This window comes from Aythya ferina (genome assembly GCF_964211825.1).
Source record: "Aythya ferina genome assembly, chromosome: 2".
Taxonomy (NCBI): Eukaryota; Metazoa; Chordata; class Aves; order Anseriformes; family Anatidae; genus Aythya; species Aythya ferina.
In genome coordinates, this window is record NC_140297.1 from 70,895,779 (window position 1) to 70,911,120 (window position 15,342).

The 15,342-nt window shown below is 43.1% G+C and overlaps 1 protein-coding gene and 1 long non-coding RNA gene across 2 annotated transcripts in view; both read left to right on the plus strand.

Moving 5' to 3' along the window:
• Positions 1-4,803: 4,803 nt before the first annotated feature.
• LOC311432721 lies at positions 4,804-6,460 on the plus strand. Its single transcript, XR_014690258.1, has 3 exons — positions 4,804-4,935; positions 5,671-5,768; positions 5,876-6,460. It is a non-coding gene; the product is annotated as an uncharacterized lncRNA (long non-coding RNA).
• Positions 6,461-6,634: 174 nt separating this feature from the next.
• LOC311432455 (uncharacterized protein) overlaps positions 6,635-15,342 on the plus strand; it is a gene marked incomplete at its 3' end in the record, with an annotated part of 32,219 nt that continues 23,511 nt past the window's right edge. The window contains exons 1-2 of the mRNA XM_084510905.1: positions 6,635-6,728; positions 8,338-8,428. Of these exons, the coding sequence (XP_084367031.1) occupies positions 6,724-6,728; positions 8,338-8,428 (96 nt within the window). The 5' untranslated portion in view covers positions 6,635-6,723. The remainder of the gene's footprint in view (positions 6,729-8,337; positions 8,429-15,342) is intronic.

Sequence of the window (15,342 nt, forward strand, 5' to 3'; positions counted from 1 at the left end):
ATGAGTTCACTTAGAGTTACTCTCCTACAGTCTTTTCCCTGGTACTTCTCAGAGCATTTTCCAAGGGATGCAGTTATTGTTATTCCAGCTGTACCAATGGGGAAACTGAGGCACGGAACAGTACAGTGACTTATCTGTGGTCAGTGCAAAGCCTGGAGAAGGACCTTCATCTTTTGGGTCCCAGCCAGGTGCTCGCTACATGTTAAGTTATAAGTGGTATAAAAATAGCTGATCTGATATCTTAATTTATGAAGACTAATTTGCGAAGGGAGGCAGGTAGAGGGGGAAAATTGGTAAGCTCTGCTACTGCTGCTTTTCCTTGCTAGTCCTCCTGTCAGTTCCCTTTTACCATTTTACATATGGTCACTTGATACCAGCAGCTGCTTTGGGACATCTCTGTCTGTCACATCCTTCTTTTTATTGCAGTGTCCAAAAGCTTCAGAGTGTCACAAAAAAAAAAAAAAAAAAAAAAAAAGCATTAAAAAAAACCACATACACCGTAGTAGCTGAGTTTCCTCCCAGGCTTGGTTCTAAACATGTCACTTTAATGATGTCTAAACTACGCAGTGCTTGATGAGCAAAACATTACTATCTTCTAGCCACATTTGTTTTCCCTGTCTCCCAGAGCACTATAGTCACCCGGGGAGAACTGCGTGTTCTACTTTGCTGCTGTAAAGCTATTATGGGTATGAAAAGTTCCCATTAATCTGCTCCACACATGGATGTTTCTGGATAAAGTTCAGTAGCCAGATCCCTCTTTCTTTGTGTGCATCAAACGAAGCAGAAAAACGCCTCCAATTTAAAGACACCAAATGAATAACCAAATAGATGAGATTAATTTTTGTTTAATCCACGTGGGCAGCAAAGCCAATGGCCAGTGTTTGTATGCGGACTTCTCCTGGGAGTTCATTACCAGCTGAGCCTGTAATAAGTTAATGCAGAGATTCCATGGAAATAGGGGGTTAATTATATGCAGAGGATGTTGGCCAATGTACAGCTCTGAACAACAAAAATAGCCCAAAGTCTTGTGCTTTGGATGTGGAATCAATTAACGAGGTCCACGGCATGTACCAGAATTTGTTAAGATAGTTGTTGTACTATAAGGATGCTTTATTATTATTTTTCTCTAAAAAGCTAAGAAAATAAGTGGATAATAGAAGACCAAGGACAGAAAGACATGAGACTGGTAATAAAACACTGGACTTTGGACTGGGGCCAGAGCAAGCTTTTCAATGGGCTTGAAGTTTGGACTGCAGCAGAGTTTGAACAGGCTTTCACTAACTTTCCGAAAGGCTGCAAGTACTAGACAGGGAGAAGAGGTTGCTGTTGGTTTACCAGCTCCCTGCTCTCTGCTGGCAAGAGCGTTACGCTGCTAATATGCTGGAGCCCTTAGACTGACTGATACCAGCATGTGGTACGGCGTGCTGCAGGCTCAGCTCCGAAGCTGAAGCATAAAAATCCTCCTTGATGCTGGCTGGCACAAACTTAATTTTTTTCCCCCTTTCCACATCTGGTCCTAATATAAAATGTGTCTTTCCGCCTTTTTTTTTTTTTTTTTCCTTGCCACATCGTTAGGAATGGCTTCTTTAAAAAAAAAAATAGTGTCCCCCCACTCTGTATTTCTAGGTTTTAGAGTTGTGTGTATGTCTGGTAGTTTAATAACACAGTTTGGGTACTGAATAGAGCGCTGTGTGTTTCTAAAGGGATGTTGTTTCACAGAAAAGGCAGAGAAAGAAGTGATTGCTTTTACTTCTCTTCTGTTTTCAGAGTTATGAAATACACTTTCAGTCATTACAAGGTCTCAAGGAGCCCCTTGAACAGGTAGAATACAAATGCAAAATAAAAAGATCCGACCCATTTTCACCCCCTTTAATTTTAATACAAGCCTTGGGCATGCTCCAGACACTTCTGAAGTTTAGCAGCTTCCACTGCATTCGCCTTTTTTTTTTTCTTTCTTTTTTTTTTTTTTTTCCTCTTCACAGACTTTATCCCTAAAGCCATTAGTTTGTTCCTAGAAATTATCTACTTGTTTGTGGTGTTTGCTGTGTTTTGGTTGTTGCTGTTTGTTTTCCTCAGAGAATCCACAGGCCAAAGCAAACAGCACTTCAGAAAAATGTTGTAAGACAACTCAGTTTTGAGCCAAGTGTCCCTGATAACTTCCCAGCACCTTTGCTGAAGCAGTTGGATGGTGTCACCCCTGGTGGGGGCAGGGACTGCTGGGTTTCCATAGAAATCCCAGCCGGTGAGATTTTATTGAACTAATTAGTGTAGTCCTGAGCAACTCTGTGGGCGTTAATTTGTGGGGTTCCCACCAGGTTCTTCATCTGTTTGTGCTCAGCCCTCTGTGGAGAGGGTGGGCCTGGACCTTTTAGCGTGTGGACCCCTGGAGGCACCTGGCAAGATCTGGAGATCTCCGAGGGGCCCACCTGAGGCCAAAAGCACCACTGAAGCCCCCTGCCCGGGCTGGCCAGGGCCAGGGCAGGATTAATGGGGAGGGAGTCATGGTGTTTTACAACAGTGCGAGGAGGCCGGCTGCAGGAGCAGGGACACGCTGGAGAATCGGACTCAGGGAGCAGAGGCGATGCCCGGGGACCACCCTGACCTCTGGCCTGCCCGCCTGGCTGCGTGCGGTTAAAGTGTCACCAGCCAAGGTAGCTGCGGCCTCTGGCGCATGCATCGCCTCCAAGGGCAGCCGGGGACAAGGTCGGAGCAGCAGGAGGGGAAGATTATTTTCATGGCAGCTTGTTAGGCAGATGGGGAAGAGGACACAGAGGGGGTCAGGCAAGAGAAGGATGCAGTAGCCAAGTGGAGGCAACCCGCCTCAGGCAGGCAGGTCCATGAGGAGACACAGAAGCTATGGGGCTCGTTAGTTAAGGGCCCAGCCTGTCAAAGGAGCCATCACTAATACTTGTGCTTACTTAGATGTTGCATGAGCATAGGCACCTTAGTTTGCCTGCAAGGCCACGTTTGCCTTCAGGCGCTGAGTTACAGGTGCGCTACCAGCGAACTCCTGCATGGCAGCATGCAGCTCCCCCATGCCCCCTGTACCTAAGAGGCAGTAGAGCACTAGGAGGCTGCTTCTGCTCTCTGGCTTGCCGCCATTTTAGATGGGAAAGGTAAGTCCCAGGTACCGAAGTTGAATATTATCACTCAGCTGCCTCGTTAGTATTCTGCAACTGGTTCAGTTAGGGTCAACATCAAAGGAAATGTGAAAGTCCAGCCCCGTGCATAAGTAAAGTATAAGACAATGTCATTTTCTTGTTTTCTGAAGAATTTGGGGATAAGGAAGGGAGTTCTGGCAGACTCTGGATTTGTTGATTTTAGTTCTTCCTTGTTTGGAAGTGCTTTCGGATGGGGTAGCCAGCTGCTGACACAGCTGTGTAGTGCCATGTCCCGTGCCTTCAACCCAACAGAAACTATTCACAGAGCAAGAACAGACGACAGAGTCTAATTGCTTTGTAACTAATCTGAGTAAGGAAGTATAATTATGATAACTATCACTGGGGGATGTTTCAAAGAGAATGCATGCTAGATACTGTGACTAAGCACTGAATTTTTTTCTATCAAAGTGCTTCCATCCCAGCAGCTAGCCCTACGTACATAATAGCTCTGTTGGCTTCAATTAGATACTCCATCTAAGGTCAGTCAAGTACCTGCCCTGTCAGAGTGGGCCACAGGGCAGATGTGAGACACTGTGGTGTCACCTCATCCACACCTTTCCACTCCTCCTGCAGGCTCCCAGCCCACAGGCTGCTTTTCAGCATTTTGCCTTGTATAGTTTTAAGTGGGTCAGGCTACATCTGATTTACCTCTTAAACCACTTCCCTATTAAAATTCAGGTATTTGTTCACACTCAAATAAAAATACATATCAATATTTTATAATTTCTGCAGTGTATCCCCGGGCACAAATTATATTGTAATATTAAATTGGCTAGCTTGTTTTAATAGTTCCCGGCTTTTGGTTTTACGTAACACTGCAGGTGTGAATCTAGTAGCAATACCGTAGGTGTGAATTGTTATGTTAGCATAATAGTTTGTACTTTATTGTACTTTATTGCTTAATTGGATTCTTCCATAAGGTTTCTGCAGTTATTACTAGGAAATAATGCCAAGCTTTTCCAGGAAAAGAGTGATACAGGTTTACTAAGGTCAGTCTGATTTCAGCACGTGACTGGGTGTGGGAAGTGAATGAAAGATGTCATTAAGTGAATTAAGAGAGTACTTATTGATTTTTTAATAAAAAGCAGAGCAAGCTAAAAGATGCTCCTTGTTATGCATAGATATCTGTAGCCCCTAAGAGCCCTTTGGGAAAACAGCTGGCTGAGTTTTCTGGCAAAGGAAGCCCTCTCCCACATTTGGGGGATTCCCAGGTGGTAGGTGCTTGCATACTCTGTGATCTCCTCTTCTCTCTTTGTCCTTCCCACTGCCGTGCTTCTGCCAGAAGACAAAAGAAGATCAAAGTTGTTTTTACAGCAACACAGAGGACCTGATGCCACGGCCACTGTACCCTAAGGGAGCATGCCCCTGAGTCACCCCACACCAGCCGGTCCCAAAGCAGGGGGGATGCAGGCAGCCCCTCAAATCAGCACAAGCCCCCCCAGAATCCTGTGGTTCTTGCTGCTGTGCCAGTGAATTGAAAGGACAGAGGGAAGTCCCATGGGCCTGCCACTTGAGCATCAAGATATCTACTGTAAGCATGGAGACACTGGGGTGGGGATCAAGGGTATATTGCAATGGTTGGAACGAGTGAAAGCTGCTACTCCTGTGAGTCACTCAAATTCCCTCCACATGGTCTTGCAAAATGGTTTCTCCTCTCCCTTCTTCTCCTTAACAGTTTGCCTACTCATGCTCAAGTTCATCATTTGCTTCTGTTCTTCATTTAAGTTCTGTTCTTCATTTGATGTCTGTCTGGAACTGCTGCCTTAGAGTAGGGGTATATATTTGCTTTCAGCTGGGTGAAATTTTTATGCCTAGCAACTTGTTTTGAGGAACAGTAGGGTAGCTGAGTACCCTAGTTTCATCATCCATTCATCATGCAGAATAGGAAGCTTTTGATTTGCATTTCTTGTATTTTCCAAAAATATTAACGAAAAGCATGTCTGGGCAACAGCTACAAAATATGGATGCAGAGGTAGATTTCAAAGGTGCAGCGTTTTGCATGGGGTCCCCAAAACAATGGGATATTATGTGTGCTGAATCTTGCCATAACAGGAATCAAACTGAAAATCTTCACAGCTGAAAGCCCAATGCACACAGCATTAACTGTGGGGTTAACAGGACCTAGCAATGCGATGGATTGTCCTTTTGTATGGCTGAGGCACATACAGTATAGTACTTGTGTCTTCCTTTTTCTGGATCTCACCAGGTCCAACCCCTGGAGAATGAGTACCTTTGATCTGTGTTTTGCTGTCTGCCCAGGAAGAGAAAACTTCTGTTACTGCAAATCCAGGCAAAGCGTGAAATGACCCTCTTTCTTATCTTGGAGGAAATGCAATGTGCTCCAACCCTGCTGACTCTGAAAGCCAGCCCTGCCCTGTTTTGGTCTATGTGAATTGTAAGGACTATTGGAAAAGCTCAACCAACCTCAACAGCATAATCTACCCAATGAATTTTGGAGTACGTTGGGAAGTACTTTTTATTTTTTTCTTTTTCTTTTCACCTTATGCAGCTCCATGGAAACCCTTGTGGTTCTGCAGGTACATACTGAATTATGGAGCTGCAGGCACTTAGAGAGCTGGAATATGATTAATAACTGTCAAATTATAGGTAACACTTAAAATCCCTTAAATCTCTCCTCCTCTCCCTGCTTTCCCATCTTTGTTATTAGGAACTAGGACATGAGCCTGTGGCTAACCTGTCATTCCTTGATACAGTCTGTTTGTGGTTGGAGAAGATCTGAAGCCCTGGGCAAGGAGTTCAGAAACTTTAGGACGAAGTCTTGACCTGGAAGAAAAATGGAGTATTGGTGAGCTGCAGCTCCGAGGATCTCATGAGGGAGTAGCTGGTATGTGCATGCCAACACAAGAGTCCTCAGACTCTTTCATCATGCGAACCACATCTTGACTGCCAGATAAACCACCTCCTTTTGTACTTGCAATTGCAAAATAGCTCCGTAGCAGCTCTAGCAATTGCTCAGAGAGAAATGAAATAGAAAAACATTTCATGCATCCTTAGTATAGCAGGTGTTTCTACAAAAAAGACTAATTGTGCATTTTCATTTGGCCTTTTGCTGCATCTCTGCTCTGTGTCTGAACTGTTTCCTCTGCCAGGAGAAGAGTAGAGCCAGCCAACTTTTTACAGACCTCTGACAGTGTGTTTAGGTTTGTCAATTTTAGGGTTGTTTTGTTGTATGCATTTTTTATTTTTATTTTTGTTTTAGATTGCACTGAGTAAATTGTATTTATTCTGCTGTCATGCAGTGTTTTGTAGAAAAATTTAAGAAGTAACATTTTTTCTCATTCCTCTTTGCCGTGGAGGCCTCAATCTTGCATTAAATTACAGGAGAAACCCAGAAACAGTTAATCGAATGTTAAACAAAACGAATGAGGCTTGCACGGTGCCCCAAAGGTCATTAGACTCAAGGTCTGAGTGGCTGCCAAGGGGAGCGAGCTCCAGCGCAGGAGCACTCATCTGAGAAATCCCCACTGCTGGACATGGAGGGGTCGAACCTCAGCGCTGGCTGCAGGCGCCTCCCAGCTAATCTCAGCTGCCATGGCTGGACATGGGGTAGGAGCTCTTCCCTTCTCGTACTCTAGTCCAGAGAGATTTGCAGGTGGGTGGGGGGAAAGGACTGGCCTATTGCTCCAGCCACTTAGCTGTGGAGCTAGCAGGTAGCTCTAAAATCATAAAGACAGACTGTCGCTGGAAGTCAGGTCTGATGAAAGAGCTCCTAAAGTTTGGAAGTGGCACAGAGTTGAGGGGTGCAGTGGGCAGTGCAGAGGGACCCCAGTGGTCAGCTATGCATCTTCTGAACTGCTCTCCATCCCACCCACGTCTTTCTCTCCCCAAAACAGTGACTGTGCAGAGGAACTGCTGGTTTATTTTCCCCTTGAGTCCTGTCTCTTTCCAGCTTTGAGGTGGGAGTAAAACCACAGGATATGGATGCAAGATGGAAACAGAGAGGCACATCATTGTCTGTTCAACTTCAAAGTGTCTGCCAGTGCCTCTATCTGGGTTATAGAAGAGTTTTGACTAAATGGAGTCATTAAGGGAAAACTCTTATGAGCAAGGGTGAAGATGCATTCAGGTACCTGTGCACTGCTACTCATGAATGTTAAGCCTATAGATCAAACGGATTCCTATAGATCAGTTTGTGTATCTGTAGGATGGTCTTGCTGTTATATTCCTCATTCATTCCATAATTGCAGGAATCCTTTATGCCAGTGTAAACATTGATCTCACTGCATGTTGGAATTACATAGTATATAAGATGAGGAGAGCTGGAATAACAAGAATGTGTATTTTCTGAAAAAGTAGAAGGTTTCTGAAGGAGGAGTTTTCCCAGAGGGAGCTAAGTTTACAGATCTAACTCATTCAGGCCTTTCTGGTTCTGAGGCTGACACACACATGCACAAACACACATGGTCTAGTATCTATTTCATGGACACATTCTTCCCATCTCAGTGCGTAAAGGTCTTGAAAGCAATAGCTACTGGCAGTACCCCAATTCAACATAACTAATAGGTCCTTCCCAGTTACAAAATCACTAGGGACACATACCTAAAGGAAAGCATTGCTTAAACTACCTTGCTGTCAGAGGCAATGAAACAAGCTGTGTGTCCTTTTGGGCTTGATTTGTGGGTTCTTTGTTTTTTCAGTCCTGGTTTGCTGACTGCATCTCAAGAACTGTGTTGCTAGAGCAACCTCACTAGCATAACTCCTGCAAGTAATCCAATGGTCTGCAGGAGTTTATAGATATAATTATAAACTTGAATGGGTCTTCATTATTTTGCAACTTTCATGGATTAATGGGCTGCAATTGGAAGAAAAAAAGGACAGATCTGGCTCTCTGTAAACTGTCTCTGACTCAGTGGATCTGCTTGGATTTAAGAGGGCATGTCCTACCTGTATACTTAAAGCAGGTATTTTGGATCAGCATCAAGTGGCCTAATGCTGCTGACTTACACACAGCATCTTCAGTTTACATCTTCTCAGTGTTTGAACCTGGTGTTACGTGTGTAGACATGTAATTACTGGAGTGACACTGCCTCCTTGCAGCTCAGTACCTTTGACCTTCTGCTTACTTGTGTGTGTTCATAGTGTGAGTATAGAGATATGGAAGTACATCTATAAGCAGAAAATATCTATGCTTTACTGTCTTTTCCTGTGTACCTAGGTGGGAAATCTTAGCTACAATAACTATCCAAGAAAGCTTTTTGACGCAAATAATCATCAGAGGAAACAAATGCCCTTGTGGTTTCTACCGGGTAAGTACATCCTGAATCTCCAGGCTAACAGGAACAGTTCTTTACAGGCTGACATTCATTTTCCAGGTCTAAATTTCAGTTAAGAGTTTGTTTTTACATTGGCATCCCTCCTAGCAATTGTTACACTGCCTGTTCATACTTCCCAGCCTAGAGGAGCCATGGAGAGGTTTTATCTTAGTGGTCTCTATCTCTATGGTCACCAAAACAGCTTAGGCATATTCTTTGAACAAAATTAATTATCGTCAGGTTATCTAGGAGTTTGACTCAGGCACTGTATTTCACTAATAAGCATCCATTTAAAGAGCTTGTATTTAAAAAGAATTGTTATCTAACGCTTACTGGCAGGTTTTGAATCTTACATCCCTGTTGAGATTGATTTCCTGTACATGCCTAATTACTGATGACACAGTAAGATATAAGCTGAAGAGCTATCTTGCAACTGAAAAAAAAAAAAAAAAGCTTTAAGCCAAGTTCCCTTTGGCTCAAACAGAAGGAGGCTTCGTTTTATTTCATTTAGTAAAGTCACCATGGAAGGATCCTCCTCCAAGTACTTGCAGAAGTATAAGGAGTGTGTACAAAACAAGTCCAGACATCAAACAGGGCAACTCCCAAAATGTCTCTGCATTTGTAAACATGCTTCACATCTGCTCAGCTTTGCAGTAAGCATGAAATATAAAACTTGGGATATCTGTCCTATTTGTTTGAATGGATGCTAATTCAGGCTGTGGTTTGACGAGATGGAAGCTGCAGCTGCATCTGGATTGAGAAAGTGTTTTAAGAAAAAAAAAAAAACACCCTGAAGAATGAAAGATATTTTTATTAAAAAAAAAAAAAAATAGAAAAGGAACGGTTGCCTGATTTGATTTACAGTGCAGCCCCATGAATAGTTGTAGGAGCAAATGCCTAAGCAGCGCACTGCAACGTAGGAAAGGGGAGAGAACAGGAAGCCGTAAGAGTAACTTTTAGCCTTTTCTTGAGATCCAACAACAGTCTTTGCTCGGAAGGATGCTCACTGATGATAAGAACATGGAGGGAAGGAGAGGAGTTTCTGTTTCACAGAGATACATGTCATTTATGCCAGAGTACGTGTGAAAATGTCTGGGGACGCCTTTACTGAAGTTGTGTTTCACCACAACTATGGACTGGCCTGCTTCAGCAGGGGTACTTTCCCAAATAAAAACCTTCAGTGAGAATGTGAGCGTGGCACTTTATATGCATGTAAAGAGGGAGGGCTTATTCCCAAGTTAGAAAGACAATATACTTCATCAGGGAAAGGCAGTTTTATACCAGCATAGGTACCTGCATAGCAGGGACAGTACTCTTAGAGCTCACATCAATTAAAAATGTATATATAGTAGTATCCACCTATATTTGGTACACAATTATAACATATGAAGAGTGCGTGGAAAGCAGGGTCAAGACGTGTGCCTAAAGCAAGTGGCATGAGATGACCTTTGTCCATGGTAGGGCACTAAATGAAACTGTTTTAAGCATCAGTGCAATGTTGTAGGCACTACAATGTCACCCAGATCCAGCTGCTGGAAGAAGTTTTTGCCCACGGTGGTTTATCACTGTCCTTTTTCTGCAAGTTACTTCTCTAAGATTTACTGATGGAGATGATTATCTGATCTACCTCATGCATTTCAGTCACAAATCTACCTGTACATCTGACCATCAAAAAGGGTGTCTGCCCACAGCCTGAGGCTTTTGGCTTGGGGGAAATCATACTGAGTACAGGAGTGAGCTGACCAAGACCAATCTAGACTTTGAAGAGTCTGAGCAGTCTGAAGTTAAAAGAAAAGGGTCTAACAGTTTTACAAGCTTGTACACTATTTGATTCTGTAAATACAAGCACCATGAATCATGCTGTCACTGGACCACTTTCTTACATTAATTAAACTATTTTCTTTCTCTCCTCATTCCAATGTCTGGTCAGACTTCCAGCCTAGAGCACTCATTTCCATGGGAAATGCTCTTCTTTGTGTAAAGTATTTTTGTAGATGTAGAGACAGTAAATCTGTCACCAGTTAAACGTGTAAAGCACAATTTCAAGAGTGCTGCAACCTCCTGGAAAACCTTGGGCTTCAGGATGTAAATGTTAAATAATGTGTAGCAAAAACTATGTGTATATGTTAGTGAGGGAGAAAGGGAAAAGTAACGCATCCTAACAGGTAAGTCGATGTCTGCTGCCCAAGGACTTGAAATTGGCTTGACTTTCCGTCCGTGACAAAACTGCACTTTATATGTGCTCTGGGGCTTGTGTCACTTGGCCCTGTCCCAGCCTTAGCTCTAGTGTGGCTGTATGTCAGCTATCCTGCATGAGTTATTATTTATATGACAGCAGAATCCAGAAGATTAAGCTAGGACTGTACCCCATTGTGTTAGGCACCGTGCAAATACATACCTAACTCTGAAGATCTTATGCTCTAAAAAGTCCAGCAAAAAGAGCAGGAAGGAAAAGGGAAAGAGAAAGAGAGGGAGAAATGAGAAAATACATCCAGGGTCACGCAGCATGGAAGCAAGGCAACAGAGGCTTCTGCTACTGGGTGGTGGCTGTTTTCGTGCCTTCCCAGCAGCAAGTGCTGTGTCACTCAGTGCTGCAGAAGCTAACTTTTGGGTAAGATCTATGTGCAGGACTTGTCCTGCTGTGACTGTCACAATGTAAGGGCATTTCTCTTCCTGTATGACTGCTACACCCTACTGCCAGAGTTACTGTCCTAATGCCCTGGTCAGTGAAAAAAGGCACATGTGCCTGCATAGTGGTCTTTCTAGGGCAAAGTCCCGCTTTCCAGGTCCAAACTGCTTGTGCTCAACAGGTCACTGAGCAGCTGTAGGTAATGCCCACTAGCCTGCGCAGACCGCTTCAGGCTAAAAGATGCTGTGCGAAGGATACGACGTTGTTAATGCAGTCAGTTTTCCAAGGGAGCTGTGAGAGGTTATTTTTGTTCTTTGTTGTTTTCCTAGCTCACAAAAATGTCAGATATTCTCCAGAGTACAATAGACCTCAGCCATGCCGCTCCTGCCTGTTTCTATTCATCTCCGTAATAGGAGTGAGGGAGCAGCGACAGGGCAGCCCCCTGCAAAATCCTTCCTGAGTCTTGTGAGTGACGAGGCGGGTAGGAAATGATGGCAGAGTGCTGATGAGATTAGCACTTCTTGATCTTCATGGTGTAAGAAATCCCCAGGACTAACTCATCCTTCAAGATCCTCAGTGAGTAATAGGTGTTTTATCATCCTTTCAATTAGAAAGCATTTATCAGCAATCTTTGCTAACTCACTGCATGAATTGACCTGTCATTCACAGCCTCAGCCCTTGGAACTGGTAATTAAATTTAGCAATCTGTCTCAACAGCTCTGACTGAAATATGCAGTATGTTTCCATGTGGGCAGGCAGACACTTTGGGTTTTCCTTCCCAAAAGGAAAGAGTTTCAGGAAAAGTGAGTGAATGGTCCCGGATGCATAGGCGGACACAAGCCAGTACCTGCAATCATCAAGTCCTTGTAAGCATCGTGGGGCATGGAGCGGCTCCGCCAGGGCTAGGGGCTTTTCTTTGTGTTAGTTGACATAAGATAGGGCCAGCACACAGAGCTCTCTAGCCAGGCAGTACCTGTTTCATCTCAACACTTACCAAGCTGCCTGGTTTGGGGCTGTGAAGGAGAAACATGCCTCACTCTTGACCCCTTACTCAACTTCAGAGTTTCATATCCATACCTAAACTCATGTCAAGCTATGGCACCAGAGGACATGTTTTACTGACAATGGAAACATTAAAAAGTCAGCCAGTCTCCTGCAGAAGGAACTTATTTAAGGAGTTAGATCCTATGGAAAAATGTCCAAACACTGTGTGTTACCCTGAGATTTCCTGGGCTTGACCAGCCAATAATTTTACATGCATGAAGGTGGTGAACAGAGGCCTGTTCCCCTATAAAAGAGTAAAATGGCTGCATTTTTGAGTTTGCAGGGATATGGTTTTGCAAACTGCAATTCCAAATGGACTGAAAGTTTGTTTTTCATGGTGGAACTGTGCTGTGTTAGAAACTACTTCCTTACATCAAGATTACATTGTACTAACTTGAAGATAATGCTAGTAATATCACCAGTACTGCTGACATTGAGACTGCATCTCTCTTGTTATTTCTTGGCCTTTCTCTAAGGTGTCCAGGTATCATTTTCTTTTTAAGATGAGAGGAAATTTGAGGGTTGCTTGCACCGAGATGTTACTTCTAGTACATGAACTTCCTTTCCCTGGTCTAAATTTTTGGTTGATGCTAGTAGATATAGGCTGATTTTCAGCAGCTAACCCCCTGCTTTCTTTAAGCAAACTTTGCTCTGAAAATACACATCTTAAAAAAAACAAAACAAAACAAAACAACAACAACAAAAAAACAACAAACCAACCCTCTTCACAACTGCCAAAGGGCACAGAAATGCCAGCATCCCCACTACTCATTCCAGAATTAAGTTCAAGTTGCCTGGTTTGGGGTTTTGGAGGAAACACACAATTTGCAGAGTTCACTGAACCTCACAGAGATTTGGTTTTGCATTTGTCTGGAACTGCCCTGAAATATTCCTTAGCCCATTTTACCACAAGAAATATCCTGAGGGGATTTTTTTTTTTTTTCCCCCTTTTGCTACAACAGCTTTGTCTCCATGCTGTCTTAAGGAGACCACCTACGATTTAAAGAAATAAGGACCTCCGTGAAAAGTACAGGCCAAACCTGATATTTAAGGGCCAGCTCCCCACAGTATTTATCTAGTTGCCCGAGCTGGTTAAACCACAGGAGGAAAAAAAAAAAAAAAAAAAAAAAGCATTATCATGTGAGGGCTGGGAGGGTAACCTCTGTTAAAAAACAACAACAAAAACAAAAACAAAACCAGCCACCTGAAAACAATGGGAAGAGTGCCAAGGAGAGGAAAGGAAAAGGACTGTGATATTTATGAGGTATAGCAAATAATAGCACTGGGAGGTAGCACAGCTTCCCAAGTATGTGCTTCATGAGCGTAAGGCAGCAGACATACGTCCTCAGTTTTGGAGCTAGAGAAAGGGCCCTGCCTAATATGATTTACTTAAGAAGTTTCCCTGCATTTTTAAGGGGGAAAAGTGGTTCTGGACAGGGAAAAAGGATGGAACTTGGACAGCAGAATATATTTTGTTTTTTCTTTGAAGCTACCCAAAGGTTCCTTGCAGCTTCCTGCTCTCCAAAAATCGTGTGTGCTAACTTCAGCCCAAAAAAAAGAGAAGGAAAGAAACCATCACAATTTAGTGCAAAGGCCACTTCTTTCTCACCAAGGCTCTAAGCAGGGACATAAATTATAGGGTATCTGTTTCAGGCCCCTTTCAATATACTACTCCTATAAGAGCTCCAGAGTAAAATAATCCTCCAGAGATCTGAGGCAGCGTGTTATTAGCAGAAGCTCATAGGTTACTTTTACTGGTGTCTTGGGTACCTTTATGCTGAAGTGTTAGTATCAGCTTGAGAGCACATAATCTTTCTCCTGAGTCTAATTATATATTCACTGTGCGGGCAACAGAATATTCATATGTATTTAATTAGTAAAAAGATTATGTTTTAAACCCACAAAAGCAAGGCAGGAAGAAGTAAGGATGAAAACTCAAATAGCCCTTAAATTGCCCTTTTATCTCAATGTATCGCTTACTGCCTGGGAGCCCCCAAGCCCCAGTGTGAAAGATACTGTAAAAACATTTAAATATAAAGTCATAGTTGAATAAGCTACAGCCAGAGTGAAAACCCAGACCTCTGTTGTGCTAATGATCAATTAAATTATTCTTCATTTGCACCAGCTCATACGGAAATGGAAGCGTGTAGGGTTTGTGTCTACTCAGTACCTCAGCTGGGCAGCCTATAATGTTTGTGGTGTGAGCTAAAAATCTTCCATCATTTGCAAAAGCAGTTTGTTATCTGCTTTAGAAATTTCTCATTTACATTTTCCCATTGCAGAATATTAGGTAAAGTTCTCAAGGATTTGCATTATAGTTCAGTTAATAGCTTAACCAGCGGTTTATATTAAAATATAAACTGTAAAAGCTGTACACTTGACAATATAATGCCGTTGCCTTATCTTTTCAATTGCTTTTTTTTTTTTTTTTTTTTTTTTTGGTAAGTTTATTGGGTTTTGCAGGTGCTTTCTGAAATGCAGTGGTGACACAATTATATAAAGTTGTAGCAGTTAAGTTTTTACCACAGAGTCTGTGGCTAAAGAAGTGACCAGGGAACTGGGAAGATGGAGGCTCACTTTGTGCTTCTGTGTAGCCTTGGGTGAATTCTTTCAGCTAAAATCTTCAAGAGTGGTCACCTTGCTGACTATCGACTGCCCCAAGGAGACAGCAGATTTCCAACCACTCAATGTGCCCCCACGTAACCCATCTCTAGGCTCATGGGGTGCCTGGTGCCCCAGCCAAAATCTGGGTCAGGCTGTCTTCATACAACTTTGGCTTTGCTTCTCCCTTGTCAAGTTGCATAATAAGTCTCAGAGAGATACAGATTGGAAAGGACTACTGGAAGGACAACTTCAAAGTAAGGCCATCTTCCATTAGATCAGGTCTTCCCCTAGTCAAGAAAAGCACCTACAGATACAGGTTTTCCCAACATGGTCTGCAGTATCTGACTTGGTGCAATGAGTACAAGACCAAAAGACCAATAAATAAATAAATAAAAGCTGAAAAAAACAGCTCCAAGAGTTAGAGGGAATGGTTTCCAATGCAGTTGGGGGATTTGGTCTTGCCGTAACAAATTGCAGACAATTAAAATATGCCATTGCTTTTGAGGATCAGTCAGCACAGTGGGAAAGGATGATGACTGCCCTTCACTGGCCCACGGCTGTCTTGACACTGCTCTCACTGCCTGCTTTTTGGAAGCTGCATACTTTCCCCAGAAAAGGGCGTCAAAATAAA